Genomic DNA, 26,622 nt, shown 5'->3' on the forward strand with positions numbered 1-26,622 from the left:
AGACCCTCATAATCTGAGTGATGCACAACAACTGAAGAAATCCTTGTGATGGTCCTCTGTCCAGCAGGTTACATCTTTTGCGATTTCACCTGCACGTGCACCTGATTAGCTGTGCTTTGCTCTTCATCTGTCATTCATAAATGGTGCTTCCTCAGCAGTGGATATAATGTTTGCCACCTTAAGTATGGGTTATACATGGTGCTGTGAGATCTTGGTTGGTGTTGCATATTGAGTGCTCTATCTCTGTTGGGACACCAAAAAAACACAAAACAACACAAACAATTCTTCAGAATGTTAGCAAAGAAGCAGCTTTTGCAACATGGAGTTAACATGGCAAGACAGCATAGTGCAATAGGTTATTGTTTTGCCATATCTGCCTGCGAGTGAGAAAATGAATGAGGGAGTAAGTTAATCAGGGTGAAACTGAAACAACAGTAGCCACAAGCATGGATGCAGTGATCTGTGACATTATCATTCCCTCAGTCCCTGCTGCCTCCAATTTCAGAATTTTAATGGCTGTTTCCTTTTAAGGAAACAAACATTGCAGCTTTTGGAATCTCTTCTGCTTGCATATGTTGCCTCTTATTGAGTATAATCTTTCCTGAAAGGAAATTTGAAAGAGATCTATTTTGGTACCTTACATTGGTTCCACACTTGATGCTGGGCACATTTACATGGGTCAACAGAATGATACAACAGATTATACAATTCTCAGAACAGCCAAGGTACACTGTCAAATTCAAAAATGATAAACCATCAGCTAAACACAGTGCCTTTCCCTCCATGAAATGTACCAAGTTAGGTTGAGGTCCAGTCATAGTTATAGACAAACTAGAAAATAAAGTCAAATGTTGGTCCAGTTACTTTGACAATCATGCACAGTCCAGCAAATTTGTTCTCCACCTACACGCAGGCTTAATACAATGAGACAACATTCACTGGGTTACCTACATTCATTTTGCACTTGTTCTGCTCTTTATTGATGTGCCAAATCCTTCAAAAACGGATGATCCTTTTCTGTAAATCTCCTGCAGCAAAGTCTCCAAATCCATGCCCAAGATCATTCTTCCTTCTTTTCTCCCACTGCTAGCCATGCCCTTCCCCCCATTATAACAGAAGATAATCAGAAAGCAGTGCAATACTGCACAGCATTGAAAGAGCAGAGTTCAAAGCATCATGACATTGAAACTTTTTACATCAGCCCCATGGGGCTGATATAAATTTGTTCCCAATGTGCAGTACAGTACGAATAAAGACAAACAAAAGCTCTAAATATAAAGATAAAAACATAAGAACAAAGCAAACCCATAAAAGAAAATGTAGCACAGATTCCTCCAGTGCATAAATTGTGTTTATGAGTCTGATTGAGGCAGAATTGCTGGTGATTTGTACAGATCTGCTATTTGAATCTGCTAGGTTGCAATTGATCATCTAAGCACTTCATCAGAACAACGCAAAATCAAGTATTCTCAAAGGTGAAAAGGTCTCATTAGATCAGCATAATCCCTCAGGAGAAACACTAGGTATTAGATGAATCCTGAAGACTTATTCAGGATTTCATTGAATTGCTTCATATTGATTGACTCTTCTTCACTAGGATGTTTAGCAAGCAAACTTCACCTTAGTTCAACAGGGACAGAACAACAGATTCAGAAACATACCATATCTTTTAAAAGAACAGAGACACATTTCTCATGCAAAACATAACATGAAATTATAAAATTGTATCGGTTTATACAGCCAAGTACCTTCACGGATGTACTTGAGTTTCTTCACTTGTTCAAGAAATTTGAGTGTAATTGGCAAAGCCAATATCCATTGCCGATCACTAAGTGCTGCAGACAAGCTAGTGATGAGACACCTTCTTGAACTGCTACATTTCATCTGGTGTAAGTACACCCACAGTGTTGTAAGGCAGAATATTCCAGCATTTTCATACAGCAACAGCAAAGGAACAGCAATATAGTTTCAAGTTGGGATATGTGTTGCATGGATAAGAACTTGCAGGTAGTGGTGTTCCCACACATTTTTTGCTCATTCTTCCAGGTGTAAGAAATGATGAGGTTTAAAGGTGTTATCGGAACAGGTTTGGCAAGTTGCTGTAGTGCATCTGTAGAAGTGGGTAGGCTGCTGATCAAGGGGGCTATTTTCCCCAAGAAGCTGGCAAGCTTCTTCCAGGGAGGTAGCACTTAGCTCAATCACATCCCTGACCTGCTGGTGGGCAGGCTTTCATGAGTCAGGATTATTCGCCTTTAAAGTGATTTCCAGAATATGATCCTCGTTATCCTTCATTCCTCATTCTAATGCCAAAACCCAGATCTCATAATTTTCTATTTTGAATCTACGGAAATTGTCACCATTGCAGATTAAAAAGCACCTTTTTCTCTTAAAGAAGAAGGGGTAGTTTTTTTTTGTTCTCTTGAAACTAAAGTATATCAATGCTGGAAACAAAAACTGCTGTGAATGTTAGTACCCAGGATTAAATTTCCAGACCATGCACTCGTAGTGAAGAATAATGTCCACTATCAGGCATAAAATGAGAAGAAATGCGATTCTACATAATTTAACATGTTGCAGCTGAAACATTTTTTATTAACTTCTTATACGTTGATTGTTCCAGATCAAATCTTAGGTCACTTATCCTGTAATTTAAACAAGAAATAGTGTCAGTGCAGAGAAAAACTAATTATATATTCAGGCAAGATACCAATGAGTACATAAATTTGACCGATGAGGAAGTTGTGAATAAAGTTCTAAAAGATGCATTTGTTCCTTTGTTGTCGCCACAGTTGAAATAGAGATATTGGAATTTCTTTGCCTCTTCTCTGGCTTTCTTCAAGTTTCCCTCAATTCGCATCTCAATATTATCCACCATCCAAGTTGTCTTCTTTCTCATATGATAAAAATTTATAGTACATGTTAATCACTTGGAAATTTGGATTTTAAAGTAGAAGAAAATGGATTTTGTTTTTTGTACTGTGAAAATAAATTATTTTCTTTGAGAGGTCAGAAAGTCATCTTTGAACACAGTGAGTTCAAACATCATTTGCAAGAAATCGTGTCTGTTCTGATCTCAACTGATAGCAATAATGGACAAGACAGATCCCAGAATCAAATCTGACTTGAGAGATCATGTCTCATTTTTGCAGTCGGTTACCATGGCAGTTATTCAAACAAGGCTGTAGATGTTCTTTACCAACAGAACATAACTTTATTCCACAAAATTTAAAAAACAAGCAGAGCAAAAAATTTCTATGTATGACAGATGTAAAGATCCTAACACAAACAGCAAAAACAAAGCTTCCAACCTGTTCCCAATACTGCCATTTTACACATAACCAATTCCAGCGACAAATATAACTCTTTGCTTAACTATTTACTTAACTGATGCTACATAGCTATTTTTCCTTGGACTATTCAGACACTTTTACAAAGCTATTCAAAGTCTGCTGGCATGAACCTTTCACAATTCTGATGATACACAATTATTTCACTTCGAACAAATTGAAGACCTCTGTACAAACTCTCCCAGATTGGAAACTGCAAGAACTTATAACACTCAAGTTCTGATAACTGTGTTCCCCAAATTAAAACTAGATTATCCGTTGGGAGAAAACTGTTTATCCCATTAGACTGAACTCCTGAATCTCCTAAACTAAAATGAAGGCAAAAGCCAAATTAATGATCTCTAGGCCGTTTGTGAATTCAGCAGTATAAGTATTCCATCCATCAGCACAACAGGTGTCCTGAAAGAAACTTGAATGAAGTCACATGCGTTTTTGAAACTGATGTATTTAGGTAACCATTCCAAATTACTTTCCAGTTGGAAAAAAGGTCCAGGCCATATCAGCTGCAAAGAAGTTTCCAGGCCTTCAAAATAGATAGAGTTTGTTGAGTAAAATAACTTACATTTAAGAAAAGACAATTCCCTGGGGGTAAGGGAAGGAATATTGTTGGGGAAAAAAAGTGCCCAATCTCTTGTTTTGACGCTTATGTTAAGATTTTTCTACATCACCATGTATATAATATAGTTTATGTTGCTTTCATTTTGTGCACTAAACTTGTACTCTTTCGTTCATAGAATGGGACTCCAGCAGCCTTACATGAATATGTTTTGCAATGGGTCACCATGATAACCAAACAGCAAAAATAAACTTGCTGATTGATCAAGTCAGGTTTCAATCTGAAATGTGACTTCTTCAGTGTTATAAACAGTTGAGATCATGACAATGTAGTGTCACTTGGTGGGATAAATGTCATTGAATTCAAGATGGGTCTGGGAACCTTTGAAAAAAACAAGTACATGGAGGCACTGGACATAGAACAAAAATTTTGCTGACAAGTATAAAACATATAATGGCATTTTAAAATGGCTTTGAAGGATGCTAACACTTTTCTGAAAGCAGAAGATGTAATGCTGCATTATGTGAAATGTTTTTAATGAAGACAATACTATGGAGGTAGAGAAATAAAGCAGGATCTCATAAGGATAAGATCCTTAAAGTCCATTTAAAATTAAAAGCAAGGAAAGTTGAAATTCAGATGTCACTGCTAGAATTTGCTAAATTTCAGTGACAAATGGAAAACAACTTAAAAACAGAAAGTAAGAGAAGTGAGAAATCTTAAGGTAATGGAAAAAGGAAAGGTTTAGAGTAACAGAGCAAAGAACAGATCGTAACTTATGATTGTAACAGATCGTAACTGAGGTGATTTCTGAAGAATGATCTAGGCCCAAAACGTCAGCCTTCCTGCTCCACTGATGTTGGTTGGCCTGCTGTGTTCATCCAGTTCTACACCTTGTTATCTCTGTTACTTAGGGGTGATTCTGATTCCAATGAGGGATTTGATTTAACAAGAAACCTGCACATAGTATCTAAATTGATAGAACAGTTTTGAAAAATATTTAACCTTCACTTGGAACAATACTGGGAGGATGAACTGGCCAAAAAAAATCTGGACCTTAATGCAACACTGTTATCATACAGCTATAAAAATACACCAGTTTGTCAGAAGAACAACCTGTGGACCATGAAACTGTTAAAAGAGCAACAGTCGATATTTATGAGCTTGTCTCTGAAGTTTACATACATACATACATACAACAAGACAGCACAGAACAGGCCCTTCGGACCTCATTGTTGCGCCGACATCCTTCCTCTCGCAAGGAGACCAAAATCGATGGCAGTATTCCAAAAGCAGCCGAATCAATGTCCTATATGGCTGCTAAGTGATCTCCCAACTCCAATCCTCAATGCACTGACCGATAAAGGCGAGCACACCAAATGTCTCCTTCATATCCTTTCTACCGGTGGCTGTACTTTGATGGAACTACGAAACTGCACTCCAGCGTCTCTTTATTAAGCAACACTCCCCACAACCTTCAGTGTAAACGTGCTGCCCTGATTTGTCTTTCCAAAATGTAGCACCTCACATTTATCTAACCTCAACTCCATCTGCCACTCCTCAGTTTATTGGCCCTTGTCAATGTCCCATTGTATTCTAAGGTGACCTTCTTGGCTGGCTACTACACCTTCAATCATTGGGAAACTTACTAACCACACCTTCTATTTTCATATCCAAATCATTGCATCACTTCAACTCCCCCTCCCACTCCCTGAATGACATGTCCATCCTGGGCCTCTTCCAGTGTCACAACCACACCACCCAGAAACTGGAGGAGCAGCACCTCATATTCCGCCTCGGGAGCTTCCAACTCAATGGCCTCAATATGGACTTTGCCACCCTCAAAATCTCCCCACCCATCCGCCTCATCCCAAGACTAGTTCCTCCACTCATCCCCGCCTCCATGATCTGTCCGCCTTCTCTCCCACCTATCCACTCCTCCCACCTCACTGACCAACTCCCACCACTGCTTGGAATTATTATTCTTTTCACACTTCATCAGCTCGACGTTATTTCTAAAATCTATTTTCCAATTTTGGAAAAAGTGAGATAAAGAGAAGTAAAAGAAGTTACATTCTTACCACTCTTGAAATCTCTGAATATTCTTCTGTTGAAAGGCCGCCAAGGAACGATGCAATTCTTTTGTCACAAACGCTGTGAGGGAGACATCTTTGTCGGTTCCACTAACTCCACCCGAAGGAAGACAAACCCACGTAACATATCTAGTGACTTAAAACATACTCTATTGTTGCCCAAGGTGGAGAGCTGGATGAACACAGCAGGCCAAGCAGCATCAGAGGAGCAAGAAAGCTGATGTTTCGGGACGAGACCCTACCAGCTAAAATTTAGTACCCTAAGAAAGAAACCTAATCTGACATTTCTAGAATTTTCATGTGAAAAAGAAATGCTATGGGGTCAGTACTTTGATCAGAAAAAATATTTCAAGAATGTGAGGGCAGTCATATTTATGGTAGAATTTCAAGAATTCTAATAACCCTTACGCCTTATTTAGCTGATCATCAGGTATTAAAGATCCAATAAACAATAGTTCTGGCAAATATTTATGGTATCTCAAACACAGTTCGGAAAATGTGATATGGGGATCAATCATGTAATAGGAGCAATTGAAAATCCGCGGAGAGAAAAGGTTTTAGTTCTAAGGAACAAACAGAAGGACTTCAAAATAATAAAGTTAAAAGGGCTCAAAGCTAAATGTGAAATGAATAATATGCTTGCATTATTAAAAAAAACTAGGCATACAGAATCACAGAATTACTACAACTCAGAAGGGGGCCATTCGGCCCATTGTGCTTGCAGTCTTTCCATTACCTAGTGCCTATCTCCTTCCTTTTCCCCACATCCCTGCACACTATTTCTAACCAAAATCAGCCAAAGCCCTTGAGTGCCTCAAATGAAACCTGCCTCCACATTTCAGGCAATACATTCTTTATTCTAACTACATGCTGCGTGACAATGTTCTGTCTCACATTGCCATTACTTCATTTGCACATCACTTTAAATCTAGGCCAGTTTGTACTTTTTTTCGTTATGAGTGAGAACAGCTTCTTCCTATCTGCTCTGTCCAGCCTTCCCATAATTTTGGAAATCTCTTTCAAATCTTCTCTCAACCTTCTTCTCTCCAAGCAAAACAGTCCCAATTTCTTCAATTTATCCTAATCTAATCATACTAAGGCCAATTGCTGGAAGTTAAACATGACAGTAATTGCTACAGTAGGAATACGTAAGAAATCCCCAGGAAAGGAATGCAACAGGAAAGGAAATGAGCATTTATAGATTCAATGATGAAACCATTATGTATGCCTATGGAACAACACATTGTGAAAACCACTTATGTAATCTAGGCATTTTTATTATTTTCTTTTATTTATCCCTCATCTGTATTTGTCTGTCTGCCTTTTGTGTACATGGGGCTGAAAACAAGGGTTTTTGTGGTTAAAACATAGATCAGTTAGATTACTTTGTTTAATTTTTGCTCTGCTAAAGTTACTTTGTTATACTAATAAATTACTAAGTCTTTTGTTTAAATATAAACTAATGTCTGTAATTGATCATTCCTATAGTCTGTGATTGGTTATTCGAAAGTCCAGTTAGGAATCATTGGGATTAATTTTGAGGGTCTTTGAAGGTTTTAATTTTATTGTGGCGAATTAGTTCTGCTGTCTATCTTCATGTGGTATCACTTATAAATTCAAAGGGAGTATGCTCCACTTTTACTTCTGCTAATTTTTTTTTCTTTATTCATTCACGGGATGAGGGCGTTGCTGGATAGACCAGCATTTATTGCCCATCCCTAGTTGCCCAGAGGGTAGGTGAGAGTCAACCACATTGCTGTGGGTCTGGAGTCACATGTAGGCCAGATCAGTTAAGGATGGCAGTTTCCTTCCCTAAAGGACAAAAGTGAACCAGATGGATTTCCTTCTACCATCTTTACCAGCCCCATGCACACAAAAGGCAGGCAGACAAATACAGTTGAGGGATAAATAAAAGAAAATAATAAAAATGCCCAGATTTCATAAGTTGGTTTCATAATGTGTTGATCCATAGATGTACATGATGGTTTCATCATTGATTATATGAAGCTGATGATTAGGGTCGCCTTCATAGTTCACTTAGAAAAAAGCAGTAATACTTAAACTTAGTTTTCTATTCTCTGGGCTTCCAAGAGCTGCTCACAAGAGTTAAGACAAGAAGCTTTCAAATCTTCATTCTGTAATACCAACAAGCATGTTTCTTTTCTCAATAAAAAAAAACAGAAAAAAACCCAATTCATCTCTGACCACTTCATGACAGATGGACCATCTCCCCCAAGTGGTCACAGTTACCATTCAACATCCACCATCTGCTTTAGCGTAAGTCATTTCCAGACTTGCTGGAACCGATTCCCAGGCAAGGACCTCATTACTATCCAACTTCTACTGTTTAAACATAATGCTCCTCCCTAATAATGAATTGTCTACAGAACCATGATCAGAAACAACCTGAAATTAACTTCCAGGTCTGGCCTCATGAATAAACAAAACAAGTTTGTTTAGTCTATTTTCCTTTTAACACTAGAAGCTACCTACGATCCAAGAGTCATCTTTGGCTCACAGTTTGCCAACTCCAAAACAAAATTCATAAAAGTGATAAGATAAAAATAATTAAAAATCAGCAAGAGTTCTAACATTAGGAAGGAAGTCAAGGAAGGAAGGAAGCTCAGGACAGTCAAGAAAACTCTTCCTCAATTAGTAATAAAAAGCATCACACAACTGGAGGTTCTAGTATGTTATTTCAAAGGCAGAGATTTTCCTTATTCATCTAATCTAGGAGCCCATGTTGCGTGGCACGATCACCGTGCTAAATCAGACAGACTTCAAACAGATCTTGCAACTCAAGACTGAGCATTCAAGGTGTCATAAGACCATCAACAGCGGCAGAATTGGACTTCAGCACAATCTGCAACCTCATGGAGCATATTCTCTCACTTGACCATTTTCATCAAGCCAGGGGATCAACCCCACTTAAATGAAGAGTGCAGAATGGCATGCCTGGAGCAGCACTAAGTAGACCTAAAAATGGTTTCGACCTGTTGAAGCCACAAAACAGTGTAAGCAGCAATGATCGACCTAGCTAAGCGAGCTCAAAACCAATGGGTCAGATTTAAGCTCTGCAGTCCTGCTACATCCACTCTTGTATGGTTATGGATAATTAAACAACTAATTGGAGTAGGAGGAGACTCCACAAATATCCCATCATCAATGATGGAAAAGCCCAATCCATCAGCGTAAAAGCTGAAGCATGTTTACAATCTTCACCTAGAATATCTGAGTGGATGATTCATTTTGGCCTCCTCCAGTGGGCCCCAGGATCACAAATATCAGCCTTCAGACAATTCGATTCACTCCACATGATGTCAAGGAACAATTAGAAGCAATGGATAATACAAAGCCTATGGACCCTGACAAAATTCTGGCAACAGTACTGAAGACTTGAGCTCCAAAACTTGCTGCTCCCCTGCCTAAGCTGTTCCAGTACAGTTACAACACTGGAATCAATGGGTATCAGGGGGCAAACGCTCCAGTGGTTGGAGTCATACCTGACACATAGGAAGATGGTACAAAGTGTGGAGCTAGATGAAGACAGCAGACCAGTAAGAGACAATCTAACCACCGCCCCTTGACATTCAATGGTGTTGCCATCACTATCAACATCCTTGGGGCTATCATTGGCCAGAAACTCAACTGGACTCACCACATAACCACAGCGACTACAACAGCAGGTCAGAAACTAGAAATGCTGCGGTGAGTAACTCACCTCCTGACTCCCGAAAGCCTGTCCACCATGTACAAGGCACATTTCAGGAGTAATATGGAATATTCCCCACTTGCCTGGATGAGTGCAGCAACAACACTCAAGAAGCTTGGCACCATCCAGGACAAAGCAGCCCGTTTGACTAGCACTATATCTACAAGAATCCACTCCTTCCACCTACCTCACCTCCACTCGCTCAGTAGCAGCAGTGAGTACTATCCACAAGATGAACTGCAGAAAATCACCATAAGATCCTCAGACAGCACCTTCCAAACTGACATAATAAAATGTGAGGCTGGATGAACACAGCAGGCCAAGCAGCATCTCAGGAGCACAAAAGCTGACGTTTCGGGCCTAGACCCTTCATCAGAGAGGGGGATGGGGGGAGGGAACTGGAATAAATAGGGAGAGAGGGGGAGGCGGACCGAAGATGGAGAGTGAAGAAGATAGGTGGAGAGGGTGTAGGTGGGGAGGTAGGGAGGGGATAGGTCAGTCCAGGGAAGACGGACAGGTCAAGGAGGTGGGATGAGGTTAGTAGGTAGCTGGGGGTGCGGCTTGGGGTGGGAGGAAGGGATGGGTGAGAGGAAGAACCGGTTAGGGAGGCAGAGACAGGTTGGACTGGTTTTGGGATGCAGTGGGTGGGGGGGAAGAGCTGGGCTGGTTGTGTGGTGCAGTGGGGGGAGGGGATGAACTGGGCTGGTTTAGGGATGCAGTGGGGGAAGGGGAGATTTTGAAACTGGTGAAGTCCACATTGATACCATATGGCTGCAGGGTTCCCAGGCGGAATATGAGTTGCTGTTCCTGCAACCTTCGGGTGGCATCATTGTGGCAGTGCAGGAGGCCCATGATGGACATGTCATCAAGAGAATGGGAGGGGGAGTGGAAATGGTTTGCGACTGGGAGGTGCAGTTGTTTGTTGCGAACTGAGCGGAGGTGTTCTGCAAAGCGGTCTCCAAGCCTCCGCTTGGTTTCCCCAATGTAGAGAAAGCCGCACCGGGTACAGTGGATGCAGTATACCACATTGGCAGATGTGCAGGTGAACCTCTGCTTAATGTGGAATGTCATCTTGGGGCCTGGGATGGGGGTGAGGGAGGAGGTGTGGGGACAAGTGTAGCATTTCCTGCGGTTGCAGGGGAAGGTGCCGGGTGTGGTGGGGTTGGAGGGCAGTGTGGAGCGAACAAGGGAGTCACGGAGAGAGTGGTCTCTCCGGAAAGCAGACAGGGGTGGGGATGGAAAAATGTCTTGGGTGGTGGGGTCGGATTGTAAATGGCGGAAGTGTCGGAGGATAATGCGTTGTATCCGGAGGTTGGTAGGGTGGTGTGTGAGAACGAGGGGGATCCTCTTGGGGCGGTTGTGGCGGGGGCGGGGTGTGAGGGATGTGTCGCGGGAAATGCGGGAGACGCGGTCAAGGGCGTTCTCAATCACCGTGGGGGGGAAGTTGCGGTCCTTAAAGAACTTGGACATCTGGGATGTGCGGGAGTGGAATGTCTTATCGTGGGAGCAGATGCGGCGGAGGCGGAGGAATTGGGAATAGGGGATGGAATTTTTGCAGGAGGGTGGGTGGGAGGAGGTGTATTCTAGGTAGCTGTGGGAGTCGGTGGGCTTGAAATGGACATCAGTTACAAGCTGGTTGCCTGAGATGGAGACTGAGAGGTCCAGGAAGGTGAGGGATGTGCTGGAGATGGCCCAGGTGAACTGAAGGTTGGGGTGGAAGGTGTTGGTGAAGTGGATGAACTGTTCAAGCTCCTCTGGGGAGCAAGAGGCGGCGCCGATACAGTCATCAATGTACCGGAGGAAGAGGTGGGGTTTGGGGCCTGTGTAGGTGCGGAAGATGGACTGTTCCACGTACCCTACAAAGAGGCAGGCATAGCTGGGGCCCATGCGGGTGCCCATGGCCACCCCCTTAGTCTGTAGGAAGTGGGAGGAGTCAAAAGAGAAGTTGTTGAGTGTGAGGACGAGTTCCGCTAGGCGGATGAGAGTGTCGGTGGAGGGGGCCTGGTCGGGCCTGCGGGACAGGAAGAAGCGGAGGGCCTTGAGGCCATCTCCATGCGGAATGCAGGTGTACAGGGACTGGACGTCCATGGTGAATGTGAGGTGTTGGGGGCCAGGGAATTGGAAGTCCTGGAGGAGGTGGAGGGCGTGGGTGGTGTCACGGACATAGGTGGGGAGTTCCTGGACCAAAGGGGAGAAAATGGAGTCCAGATAGGTGGAGATGAGTTCGGTGGGGCAGGAGCAGGCTGAGACAATGGGTCGACCAGGGCAGGCAGGTTTGTGGATTTTGGGAAGGAGATAGAAACGGGCCGTGCGGGGTTGGGGAACAATGAGGTTGGAGGCTGTGGGTGGGAGGTCCCCTGAGGTGATGAGGTCATGAATGGTGTTGGAGATGATGGTTTGGTGCTCGGGTGTGGGGTCATGATCGAGGAGGCGGTAGGAGGTGGTGTCGGAGAGTTGGCGTCTGGCCTCGGCGATGTAGAGGTCAGTACGCCATACTACCACTGCGCCACCCTTGTCTGCGGGTTTGATGGTGAGGTTGGGGTTGGAGCGGAGGGAGCGGAGGGCTGCCCGTTCTGCGGGGGAGAGGTTGGAGTGGGTGAGAGGGGTGGAGAGGTTGAGGCGGTTGATGTCTCGACGGCAGTTGGAGATGAAGAGGTCGAGGGAGGGTAGGAGGCCTGGGGGTGGTGTCCAGGAGGAGAACTTGTGTTGGAAGCGGGTGAAGGGGTCATTGGAAGGAGGGTTGGGTTCCCGGTTGAAGAAGTAGGCATGCAGGCGAAGACGGCGGAAAAACTGCTCTATGTCCGACCGTGACAACCACTTCCATCTAGAAGGTAAAGGGCAGCATATACATGGAAACACCACCACCTCCAAGTTTCCCTCCAAGCCACTCACCATCCTGTCTTGGAAATATACCATCATTCCTTTACTGTCACTGGGTCAAAATTCTAGAATTCCCTCCATCATGGCAGTGTGGGTCAACTTACAGCTGGGGGACTGCAGCGGCTCAAGAAGGCAGCTCACTACCACCTTCTAAATGCTGGCCGCCAACGACACCCACATTCCACAAATGAATAGGGAACGAAAATATGTCCTGCTCATAAAAAGCTGGACAAATCCAATCCAATCAAAGACTGCCACATTGGTATATTCTTGATCATCAGTAAAGTAACAGAAGGTGTCATCATTAGTGCTACAAGCAACACCTGCTCATTGACGCCCAGTTTGTGTTCTTCCAGGGTCACTCAGCTCCTCACCTCATTACAGTCCTGATTCAAACATGGATAAAAGTGCTGAATTCCAGAGATGTGTTGAGAGTGACGGCACTTGACATCAAGGCTGTATTCAACCAAGTGTGGCATGGAGTCATAGTCATAGAGCTATACAGCACAGAAACAGACACTTTGGTCCAACTCATCCACGCTGAACAGATAGCCCAAACTGAGCTATTCTCATTTTCATGAATTCGGCCCATATTCCTCTAAACCTTTCTATTCATCCATCCAGTTGCCTTTTGCACCCACCACTACCACTTCCTCTGGCAGCTCGTTCCATACACACACCATCCTCTGTATGAAAACGTTGCACCTCAGGTCCCTTTTAAATAGTTCTCCTCTCACCTTAAACCTATGCCCTTTAGTTTTGGACTCCCCTACCCTGGGAAAAAGACATTGGCTATTCACTGTATCCATGCCCATTGGGATTTATAAACTTCTGATAAAGTCACCCTCAGCCTCCTACGCTCTAGGGGATAAAAGCCCCAGCCTACTCAACCTCTTCCTATAGCTCAAACCCTTCAATCCTGAACTATAAGGAAAGATCTACGCCAACAGCAAAGTTGTTCACTTCATCAAATTGGGTTAGTATTTGTTTCAAACCATACTTATAGATTTAAAACCAGAGTTAGGATTAAATGTGGGTTAAAAGTTAAAGATACAGTAGTGTGTTAAATGAAGTGAGTTCAAGTTGAAGTTAACTTGGATGAAGTAAGAAGTAAATGTTGCAACGAATGCTTGCTTTATAATTGAGTGTTCGTACCTAAAGGGTTATATACGAAGAGTTTGGTTAAGTTTGGATAAATTCCTTTTATCAAGAAGCCCCAGCAAAATTAGAATAAATAGGAATCGGAGGAGGGGTGCAAAATCTCCGGTGGTTGAAGTCATTCCAGGCACAAAGGAAGATGGTTGTGGTTGTTTCAGGTCAGTCATCCCAGCTCCAGAATATCTCTGCAGGGCATTCTCAGGGTAGCATCTTCGGCCCTAACACCTTCAGCTGCTTCATCAGTGACATTCCATCCCACTCCATCAGGAGGTCAGAAATGGGGATGAGCGGATGTTTGATAATGATTGCATCAATGTTCATCATGATTCATACTCCTCAGATATTGAAGCAGTTCTTGTACAAATGCAACAAGATCTTGACAATACCTAGGCTTGGGTTGAAAAGTAACAAGTAACATTCACACCACATAAATGCCAGGCAATAAACACCTCCAACAAAACCACAATATAATCTACGACATAACCACCAACCCATGATACTCAATGGTGTTAACATCAATGAATCCCCCATGATCAACATCCCTGGGGATGCCAGCATTCAGAAACTCAACTAGACTCACCACATAAACACAGTGGCTACAAAAGCAGGTCCAGGGGTGAGGAATAATGTGGCGAGTAGCTCACCTGCTACTCCCAAAGCCTGTACACTATCTACAAAACACAAGTCAGAAGTGTCATGAATACTTCCCACTTGCCTAAATGGACGTAGCTCCAACAACATTTAAGAAGTTTGACATCATCCAGGATAATGCACCCCACTTGATTGGCACCACATTAACAAACATCCACTCCCTCTACCACTGATGCTCTGCAGCAGATGTGTATACTATCAACAAGATGTACTGCAAAAATTCACCAAAGATCTTGGACAGCGCCTTCCAAACCCAAGACCATTTACAAAGAGAAGGACAAAGGCAGCAGTTACATGGAACACCATTGCCTGCAAGTACCCCTCCAAGCCACTCACCATCCTGACTTTGAAATATATTGTTGTTCTTTCACTGTTGCTGGGTCAAAATTCTGAATTCCTGCCCTAAGGGCATTGTGGGTTCACCTATAGCACATAGACTGTAGTGGTTCAAGAAGACAGCTCGCCACCATAATCTCAGTGGCAGCTAGAAACAAGAATAAATGGTGGCTTGCCTGCAATGCATACGTGCTATAAGTGAATAAAACAAAAGTACATACAAAATGTACTTTTAAGTCAAGAGTTTAAAGTCAATGAGAAAAATAAACACAGTCATCAGAGTTGTACCAACAGCGACAGAAGAACCGATGTGCTTCGGAACATCTTACCTAATGACTGTTGTACATGTGATTACGAACATTGGGGATGTTTTTATTGCAGGAACCCCTGATGTAAAACGGGGAAAGGATATTGTCTATTTCTGTAACTATGATAGGCTGTCACTTTAAGAGCATGTTCATGTAAATAATGATGGCATATTCGGTCATTTTGGGTGGAACAGCTTTGTCTAAACTTGTATCTGTAGAGTAAACATCTACATACAAATGTTCCTGCTGTTTAAGCTTTGGCCTTCTGGTCCTTCTTGGAGTGTAACACTCCCCAACATTTACCATGATGGGATTCAGAACCCGAGTTCCTGAAACATTACCTGGGTTAATAGTTTAGCAATAATACCATCAGACAAACGCCTCCTCTTCATTAAGCAGCAATATTTAAACCTAACTCAAAACTACACTTTTAACCTATATGTGACATTTCTAAAGACAGCCTGATGAAAGCTTCTGAGTTCGCCAAAAAGTTTCTGAGAATTGCTCAACAAACAATGAAAAGGCAATCAGATTGCAAAGGGAAAACCTTGGAATTTTGCTGCTGGAGACAAGGTTACCATGTAAAGATTATATCATTTATTTTTCTACAAGCAAAGGGAAGGAAAGGAAGGATTTCTTTCAGGAAAGGAAATCTGCCGTCGTCACCTGGTCAGGCCTGCATGTGACTCCAAACTCACAGCAATGTGATTGACTCTCAATTGCCCTCTGAAGTGGCCTAGCAAGCCATTCAATTGTACCAATCATTACAAGGTCTCCAATAAATGAAACCAGATGGATCACTTAGCATTGACCTCGGCATTGGCAAAGACAACGGCAGAAACAACCCTGCTAACCCTGCAAAGTCCCCTTCGCAAACATCTGGGGGCGAGTGCCAAAATTGGGAGAGCTGTCTTACAGACTAGTCAAGCAACAGCTTGACATAGTCATACTCACAGAATCATACCTTATAGATAATGTCCCAGACATCACCATCACCATCCCTGAATATATCCTGTCACACCAGCAGGACACACCCAGCAGAGGTGGCAGCACAGTGGTATACAGTCGGGAGGGTGTTGCTCGAGGAGTCCTCAACATTGATTCTGGACCCCATGAAATCTTGTGGCCACCAAACGGGACTACATGCATGCCACCAGCCAAAGCAGCAAGCGATAGATAGAGCTAAGCAATCCAATGGACCATATCTAAGTCTGCAGTCAAGCCTAAGCAGCTAAGCAATCCAATGGACCAGATCTAAGTTCTGCAGTCTGACCACATCCAATGGTGGCGGACAATTAAACAACTCACTAGAGGAGGAGGCTCGACAAATATCCGCATTCTCAATGATGGAAGAGCCCAGCGCATTAGTGTAAAAGATAAGGCAGAAGCACTGGCAGTGCATGATCCATCTCAGCCTCCTTTAGTGGTCTTGAGCATTACAGATACCAGTCTTTAGCCAATTCAATTCATTCCATGTGATATCAGGAAATGGTTCGAGACACTGAATACTGCAAAGGCTACGATCCCTGGCAACAGTACTGAAGACTTGTGCTCCAGAATTTGCCATTCTCCTAGCCAAGTTGTTCTAGTACAGTTACAACACTGGTATCTACCTGAGAACATAGAAAATTGTCCAAGTATGTCCTGTACATAAAAAGCAGGACAAATTCAACCCAGCCAATTATTGCCCCATCATTCTACACTTGATCATCAGTAAAATGATGGAACATGTCATCAAGCAGCACCTGCTCAGCAATAACCTGCTCAGTGATGACCAGTTTGGGTTCCCCAAGAACTCCTGATCTCATTACAGCCTTGGTTCAAACATGGACAAAAGAGCTGAATTCCCAAGGTGAGGTGAGAGTGACAGCCCTTGACATCAAGGCTGCAATCGACCATGTGTGGCATCAAGGAACCCTAGCAAAACTGGAATCAATGGGCACTGGGGGCAAACGCTCCAGTGGTTGGAGTCATACGTGACACATAGGAAGACAGTCATGGTTATCGGAGTTCAAATCATCCCAGCTCCAGGACATCTCTGCAGGAGTTCCTCAGGGTAGTTTCCTCGGCCCAAATATCTTCAGCTGCTTCATCAATGACCTTCTTTCCATCACAAGGTCAAAGGTGGGGGTGTTCGTCAATGATTGACCATTCATGACTCCTCAGATACCAAGCAGTCCGTGTTCAAATACAACAAGATCGGGCCAACAATCAGGCTTGGGCTGACAAGCAGCAAGTAACATTCACGTCACACAAATGACAGGCTATGGTCATCACCAATAAGAGACAATCCAACCACCACCCCTTGGCATTCAATTGTGTTACCACCACTGAATCCCCCACAATCAATATCCTGGGCAGTATCACTGACTAGTGACTCAACTGGACTCACCACATAAACACAATGGCTACAAGGGCAGGTCAGAAACTAGGAATACTGCAGCAAATAACTCCCCTTCTGCCTCCTCAAAGCCTGTCCAACATCTACAAGGCACAAGTCAGAAGTGTGATGGAATACTTCCCACTTGTCTGGATGAATGTCGCCCCAACAACACTCAAGAAACTTGAGACCAAGCTTGATTGGCATTACATTCACAGGCATCCACTCTCTCAACCACTGACACTCAGTCGCAGCAATGTGTACTATCTACAAGGTGAACTGCAGCAATTCACCAAAAATCTTCAGACAGCACCTTCCAAACACACGACCATTTTCATCTTGAAAGACAAGGGCAGCAGACATATGGGAACACCACTACTTTCAAGTTCCCCTCCAAGCCACTCACCATCCTGACTTGGAAATATTTCACCGTTCCTTCACTGTCTTACACACTTTTATAAATTCTTTAAACTTTTTTGATTCCTTTCGATTCCAGGAATAGTGCGCTTGATTTCCATCATGCCACCACAGTGAGGCATAACAAGTACCCACCTCTGGGAAACCATTAAGAGCAAGGTTCACTGGACCTTATCAAATCCAAAAGAACTTAATCATGTTAATTATATCGTATCTGTGTTTTGCTAATATGTTAAATCATAAAATGACAAAGAGGGTCACAATAGAAGTGCATTGATAATGGTGAAAGAAACAGGTGTGAAGAAAAAGATCAGAATGACAAGAATGAATCAGAAATTCAAAAGCTGACTATCTACAAATCAAGTCAGAGGAGCAGGAAAGCTCGATCCTTCTTTTCTGAAGGAGGGTCCCCGACCTGAAACGTTAACCTTTCCTGTTCCTCTGATGCCGCTTGGCCTGCTGTGTTATTTGACTTGTTAAAATGTATTGGCAAGTTCCATTGACTGATACTGCTAAAGAATTAGCAGCTTTTGTAAAACAGGATATACTGAATGAGTTTAACATCATGCTATCTGGCATGAATATGGATGTTCCCATATGTCTGCTGCCCTCGTCTTTCAAGATGAAAATGGTCGTGTGTTTGGAAGGTGCTGTCTGAAGATTTTTGGTGAATTGCTGCAATTCACCTTGTAGATAGTACACATTGCTGCGACTGAGTGTCAGTGGTTGAGAGAGTGGATGCTTGTGAATGTAATGCCAATCAAGGTTATCATAGGATTACACAATCGTATTGCTTGTGTTGATTATTGATTGTTTTCAGTCAAGGTTAGGTAGAACATTTACATCACTTGGACAAACCGTTTGATGAATTACAAAGAGCTAATTTGGTCATAAATTTGCCTAGAAGTGATTTTACCACTGCAAAAGCCCAAGTGAAACAAGGTCACACAGCACCTAAAGAAGCAAAAGAAATAACTATCTGGGATTTTCCTATAACAAAATGCAAAAGTATTCAAATTGACAGGAGTGAACTTTACAAGAAGCTTGTTTCAAATTTCAGCACTGCAATGACTTGTTTGACAAGGTTATTGAAGATAGGTAAGAAAGTTGAATAGCCAATAGAATGTCTTCGACAATTTTAAAACTACACTGACCACCACACTAGTTTTATCAGCACTGAATTAGGAGAAATCATTTGAACTGGCAGTTGATTCTAATGATCTCAGTGTTGGCACAGGGGTAACCCAAATATCAGCATAATTATTTATTTATTAATATATCCTGATAGTTGTTTAGATCAATGCTAGGTCACACATCTTGTAATTTAAACAAGGCATACAGCATTGCTGAAATCAGGCCATTATGTGTCCAGGTAAAATGTGCATTAGTACAGAAACCTGCTGCATAACTAAATGAATAAAACTCTAAGAGTTTGACATCAAATTGACTCTAGCAGTTTTCAAGTTTCGCTCAGTTCATATCTCAATGTTATACAATGCTTGGTTCCTTTCATTAACTTGAATTGATTTGTAAGGACGCCATCAATTTTGACTCATTCTCAGACATTATAACACAGAACGAGGGCATTCAGTCCATCCTGTCCATGCCAGTTTACAAAGATCACACTACACTAATTCCATTTTCCAACTCTTGACCCATTGCCCTGGAGGCTCTGGCATCACAAGTGAACATCTAAATACTGCTTAACTGTTACGAGAGTTTGAGATTCAACCACCCTTTCAGTCAATGTGGTCCAGATTCTTTCTCCCTTCTGGATGAAAAAAAATTCACTTCCACTCTTCTCTTCAACATCTGCTTGTTATCGTAAATCTATGCCACCTTGTTATTGACCCCTCTACTCATGAAAAATGTGCCTTCCCATATGCTCTATGTCCCTCAGCATCACACACACCTCTATCAGGTTCCTTCTCAATCTTTGTTGCTCCAAGGAAAACAACTCCACCTTATCCAAACAACTCTACCTTATCCAATCTCTCCTCATAGCTCAGACCTTTCAACTGAGACAAATCCTGGGATATCTCCTCCGTGCCATCACTGACAAAATTACATCTTTCCTAATAACGTGAAGACTGAAACTGTAAACAGTACTCAGGGGGGTTCTGGTCCAACCAGCATTTTACACAGCTCCAGCATAACCTTCTTGTTCTTGTAATCTGTGCCTCAGCTAATAAAGATGGTATACAATACACCATCTTAATCACTTTATCTGCCTGCCCTGCCATGTTTAGAGATCTTCGAATATACATACCAAGGTGCTATTCCTTGCCTTGCTAACTCTTACCATACATCATTTTTCTGGGTTAAATTCCATTTGCCATTGCTCTGCTCATCTGACCAGCCCACCTGCAGTCTAAGGTTATCTTCCTCACTATTTGCCACCCTAACAATTTTCATGTCATCCACACAATTTTCAATCATGCCTGCTACATTTAAGAGTGGTAAAAGTGGTGTAGAGACCAGACCAGACTGCCAAAGTATTTTATGGAGATAGCCTACACCATAACTTACAATTTTTTTACAAGGCAAGTGTAAGGTACGGTGTTCCAGATATGATTCAAATGGTCCACCACTTAGCTTTAATCAAAACTTACTTTATTCTTATAACACAAAGTACATAGAAAAGAAGAACTGGCATAACTTTACTCTACTGAAATACTTAATAAGGTAATGCATTATTTAACCACTAATTGTCAGCTGTACCAATACAGATAGCTTCCCATAAACACAACCTTGGCAAAGGCAATTCAAAACACACATTATTCTCACATGCTGCCTCTCTCCAATACAGAAGAAACACTGAAAGAAACAATCTGCCATTTTGCAAGCTTTCGGTTTCAGCAGCCAGCAAAAATCAACTCAATTAAATGAAAGCAAGACTAAAGTCTTCTAAGTCTGTGTGGGTCTGAGCAATCTTGATATTATACTTTGGAGGTCTGATCTGGTCCATAACGCCACTTTCACACTCTTAAATGTAGGGGGTATGATTGAGAAGTTTGTGGATGGTGTGAAAATTGTTAAGGCAGTAAATAATGAGGAAGATATCCTAAGACTGCAGGTAGGCTGGTTAGATAGGCAGAGCAGTGGCAACTGGAACATAACCCAGAAAAGCCTGACCCCACCCGCTCGTGATTCTTTTGCCTTGCTTCAAATTAAAACACGCAGGGAAAACTCAAAGCTATTTAGCAGCTGTCTGTCATAAGGTGACCTTTTCAGCACCACAATGACAACACCCCTCTGTAAGAGAAACAGGACAGAATACAGTTTGTCAAGTCACAGTATCATCACGGCAGCAAGAGGCCCTTCGACCCTTTGTAGAAAATACAAATCATTAATATTGATCACATAAAGCAACAGCCCCAGTACTGAGGCCTGAGAGGCCCCCGGGAGACAAACTTCTAGTCACAGAAACATCTCTCTACCTTCAATTTTGGCTTTCAGCCTCTCAGTCGGTTCGCAATGAAGAACTTCACCAAAAGCCTTGCTTAAGTCCATGTAGATCACATTTAATGCATTACCCTCATTAACACTCCAGGTTCCCAAAACATTTGATCAAATTTGTCAAATACAACATTCTCTTAAAAAATCCACTCTGTCTATGCCCAATATATGAGGTCCCTCAGAATTCTTTATAATAACTTCTCCAGTCCCTAAGTTAGATGAACTGGCTTATAAATTTCCTGGAATATCCCTTCTTTTTTTAAAAAAATGGGACATTAGCAGTTCTCCAGCCTTTGACATCTCACCTATGGCCAGAGCGCATTTGAAAATTACTGCCAGGATCCTTGACAGGCTCCTCCCTTGTCTCCTTCAACACCCTGGGATGCATGTCATCTATTCCTGCAGTTCTATCTACTTGTAAGTTGCCAAACCCATGAATACTTCCTCTCTCTCAATGTTAATTTCTTCTAATATTTCACAGTCCTACATCCTGATGACTACACATGTGTCATCTTTTAAGAACAGAGGTGTTTTGTACAGCTCTTGTATTAGCCACAAAAGATACATGGATTCTCCACAAAAACCGAAAGAACTGCGATGCTGTAAATCAGGAACAAAAACAAGGTGCTGGAAAAGCTCAGCACATCTGGCAGCATCTATGAAGAAAAAAATCAGAGTTAATGTTTTGGGTCCAGAGGGCCTTCCTGAGAACTGATACTCCAAGTCTATTAAGTGTCTTCCAATAGAGCACTACACTGGATAGTGTAAAATTTAAAGCTCTGGCTTAGTGCATGAACATATTTTTATACCTCACCGTAATACTTTGAAATTTGTTTGGTCACACACCAAGAGAATAAGACACACCACAGAAAAGTTTTCTAGCATAGCGTCAGTTGCACTCTTTTCAGAAATGCTGTCAAACAATTCCTCTGGCACCTCTCTGTGACTCTCTGCCTAATGACATCAAGTAGAACTTTAGATGCAAAAATGACAAAACATAGCATTTCTATGCGCCTGTTCTTTAGGATGTTAAGATATCTCAGATATTATCCACTCACACTTGTTGTCCTTATCTGATCAATAATCTTTTTCATTGCATCAACTACCTTTTCATCTCCTGCTTTCAATGTTTCCACTGGTATCTGAACTTGTCCTTCAGCCTTTCCATGCTTGGAGTTCTTTACTGCAAAGATATGTTACAGATATAAGTATGTTACAAGATCCATAGCCTGACTTAAATATTTTACATGTGTTTTGTATGGTCTAAGGTGCTTTCTTTTGTAACTATCTTCCTAACTAATATTGGTACACAACATCTTTGGAAATTTTTTCTGTGGTGTGTCCTGATTCTCTCAGTGCATCACCAAGGCATTTTCAAAATTCTGAAAGTGGCAATCAAGAGGTACACATACAGAGCCAATTCCATGTTTCAAGAATGCCTCAAAACTTATTGAAATACTCAGCTACAAAAAATCAATTGACGTTAGTAACCATAAAGTTAAAAGTTTTCATGCTATAAGTGACTGCTTATTAAATATTCTTAAAGATGATGATATGAGAATATTTCTTCCATACTTTAGAGATACACAGGGACCAAAGACAATAAACTACAGATGACCCAATCTTTATAAATAATATACAATAATATTTGTATATTGAAGGCACATCACATTCAGTGAAATTCAGTAAAAGAGATTATTTTATTTTTCAGAAGAACTCACTACATCATTAGACTGACCAGATTTAGACCATTTACAGGGAATTGTATTGACAAAATCATAAAGGACACCTTGCAAAGTACCAGAATTATTGGCTTGTGTCAATGGCGGTGCCCTCTCTCTCCAACTTTGAAAATATTAAATAAAAACAGGTCAAGCCATGCCACCATGCTTTACTGAACTGACATCTTTTGGGGATGGGCTACCATCATTAATAGGACGGTAACCACTTAACGGTTGCTAACCATAAAATTCAGGTGCAAGTCCCATTGCTCACCAGTCAATGCCAGCAACATGCATTTCCTCCCTATATCAGGATTTGGGCCCAAATGGTAAAATTTTGACCATAAATGCAGCTCAGGAGGAGCCAGATAAGCATGAAAGTGAACAGAAGAAAAGCCTTGTTCAAAAGGTTAAAAGAAAGAAGAATGATAGGATGCTCCTGTGCCAAAGATCACTGCTTTTGTCTTGATTGGGCCAAATGGCCTATTTCAGTACTGTCCATTTTATGTAACAGTGAATGTGCTTCTGGCATTAAACTTCAGCAAGTATGCAATAATTGACCTCAGAGTGCTTCATATTGGCATTAAACGCTTGTAGCAGGAGATGCTCTGTTCCCTTGGATCAACTTTTCTTATATTTTTATGAAGAAAGTGTGCTAAAAAAACTATATTTCACATCTTTTTTTCTTTGTACATTTTCCAATGGTTTTATCCAGGTCTCTCAGATAAAGTCAAATGCTTCTACTTCCTAGATGCAAAGCAGTTCCTCCGAGGAACTGCCAAAGGAATTTGTTAAACCTTCTCTTATGTGCTGGCATATCAGAGCACATGCAACAACTTGCGGCAATAATCAAATGTGAAATAGCGCATTCTCCAGGAAATAACAGATTTTCCTTTTCCTTTGTTTTAAGGAGATCATTGAAAAGCTTCTCGAAATCAAGACAGTGGTTGCTGAATGATTTGGTGGAACCCATTTTCCATGTTTTATCCTGAATTAAATGATAAACTAATAACATACCTTGATATTTATCATTCCATCAACAGTTGGTGCTCTTTCTTGCGCCAAGAACAACGTATATTCATATTTTAATCACATAATTCACTAATGTGAAAATATACACAAGGAAATACAGTGAGGGACTGCATCTGAATGCAATGAACTAATTAAAATACCATGGTCATAAAAGAACACATATGCAAGCTGGCCTTAAAGTCACAACTTTGCTGTAGGACAGGTTAAATACAGCCAGTAAAATTGTTACAGTCATGACTTCTGACCTCATTGAAGCCTATATTTCGGGTTTTGTGCTAAAGAGGCAATGTCTTTAAAATATTTACTTAGTTTTACCATTTTTTGCCTGTCTGGCACTCAATGTAATTATGCAGTTGATGTCAAGATGTTAACATACATCGCCATATTAATAAAAAAAGTGAAAAAATATTGTTCGTCCCATTCCCATCAATAAAGTGAGTGCTCCTTTAAAGTCCAATAAATTATTTACATAGTCTATTTTTCATCTTGCTGAGTTCTCTAAATAAAACAAGTCTGCGAGACAATCCAAGCATACTTTGCAGGGTAATTATTACAGGTACTCATCTTTACCAGTTCAGCCTTGCACCTACTTCTCCATTTGCTCAGCGTATAATAAGCGTCTCTCTAAAAATAGGAATGCCAGGGCTGCAGCACAGAGGAATCACCGCATTCCTACATTATCTGAAGGTTTCGTCTAGATTCATTCTGGAGGTTCTCTGTACCTGGTCTCGGAGGTCCCGCAGCCGCAATTGCCGCTGCTTCTGGAATCTCTCCTGGTAACTCCCAAATCAGCTCTTGATCTCCGATGTTGGAAGTAATCTGTTAGTTTCCCAAAAGTGGACATCGCTGAGGTGCTCGCGTTGCGTGTCTTTAAGATCACAGGGACATCGAAACCAGCTGAGTTCTGCCTCTGTTTTGTGTGTGTGTACAATTCAACACAATCCCTTCAGTTATCATCAATACATTCAGATCTAAAGCCAGTCTACATCGTTGGAGACATACAAAAAAAGAGAGATCGACTTCAGAAAGCAGGTCACCTGATGTTGACTGCAGCTGCTGGAGAGATGAATAAAGCTCACAGTGAAAGCTCTATTCAGCTGCGAGTCTCTCAACTGCTTCGGCACAGTCTCCATTCATGTACAGTCTCGTCACATGCAAAGATTTTTTCAACGTCCACATATAAAAAATAAATAAAATTGCTGCAAAATACATCTGGCTACGATGTAATCCCAGAGCAGACTCCTACCATTATCCCTTTCTTGCCCGTGTCTCATCGAACCAAACCGCTTCTGCAAAGATTGCTGTAGGTATCTCCTCCACCCCTCAAATACACATTAATATTTAGTGGCAATTAAAACAAGACTGAAGCTGATGCAATGCAATAAAAATGACTAGCTGTAACAGACATTTCATCCATTTCCAATCAATGGAAGGATTCAACCAAACTGAGATGCTACCAGACTTCATGCTGTATAATTTCGATTTAAATGCGCTTTAAGGCAAGAATCTGCTGGAGACACTGAACAATTTAGAGAAAATTCCAGCTATGGCTTTTTCAACTACTGAGGGATAAGGTTTTTTGTGAAAACATGGAAGTTGCAACATCTCCCCAAAATTTGCTGTTGATTAGTATCTGTTGCCAAAAATCAATCAGCTTATGGTATCCTTTATCTCCAAATCTGGGGGTCGCAAAGGCACAAACTTATGGGAGTTCGATGGGAATTGTCCAACTTATATATTTCATATATAAGCCTTAAATGTCAATGTTGGCAGACTAGAACCATTCTAGGCAATATCCAGGCTAGATCCAGTCCTCAGTTAACACACCGGTACATACACTTTTCAACAGAAATCATGAGGTTCAAACAAAGAGTGGTGCTCCAAATTATGAACCTCCAACCTCGGCCTTTCTCAATGATTCTAACTGTAGCGGTCCATTGTTTTTCATTAGTACAACTCCACACAGACTATAAGGCTGGATTTCTCCCTCACGCTTTGAGACTCCAATGTTGAAACTAAATTTACTGCAGTGTTTCAAATGGAAGCTAAGTATTTCAAGATGTGGAAGCGTTGGAAAAGGTGCAGAGGAGATTTACCAGGACATTGCCTGGAACGGAGGGAAGGTCTTACGTGGAAAGGTTGAGGGAGCTAAGGCTTTTCTCTCCAGAACGACGAAGGATGAGAGATGACTTGATAGAGGTGTATAAAATGATCAGAGGTATAGAGTGGGCAACCACAGACCTTTTCTTCGAGTGGAGATAGCTTTTATACAGGGACATAGTTTTAAAGTGAAAGGAGGTAGATATCAGGGAGGCATTAGAGGTAGGTTCTTTACTCAAGAGAGTGGTAGGGGCATGGAATGCATTGCCAGAGAGGGTAGTGGAGTCAGCCTCATTAGGGGCATTTAAGCAGCTATTAGATAGGTGTATGAATGATAGTATAGGATAGCAGTAGAGGTTAGATAGACCTTAGGTTTCAGGTAAAAGTTCAGCACAACATCATGGGCTGAAGGGCCTGTACTATGCTGTACTGTTCTATGTTCTACGTTCTAAGCTACAAGCCCTTCCACCAT

The 26,622-nt window shown here is 41.8% G+C and overlaps 1 protein-coding gene across 1 annotated transcript in view; it reads right to left on the reverse strand.

The window, feature by feature from the left end:
- Nucleotides 1–25,227, reverse strand: part of LOC125462329 (ankyrin repeat and fibronectin type-III domain-containing protein 1-like) — a 753,498-nt gene extending 728,271 nt beyond the window's left edge. The window contains exon 1 of the mRNA XM_048552254.2: nucleotides 24,773–25,227. Within this exon, the coding sequence (XP_048408211.1) occupies nucleotides 24,773–24,894 (122 nt within the window). The 5' untranslated portion in view covers nucleotides 24,895–25,227. The remainder of the gene's footprint in view (nucleotides 1–24,772) is intronic.
- Between the last annotated feature and the right edge of the window lie 1,395 nt (nucleotides 25,228–26,622).

The sequence above is a fragment of the Stegostoma tigrinum genome, chromosome 23 (assembly GCF_030684315.1).
Source record: "Stegostoma tigrinum isolate sSteTig4 chromosome 23, sSteTig4.hap1, whole genome shotgun sequence".
NCBI classification, from domain to species: Eukaryota; Metazoa; Chordata; class Chondrichthyes; order Orectolobiformes; family Stegostomatidae; genus Stegostoma; species Stegostoma tigrinum.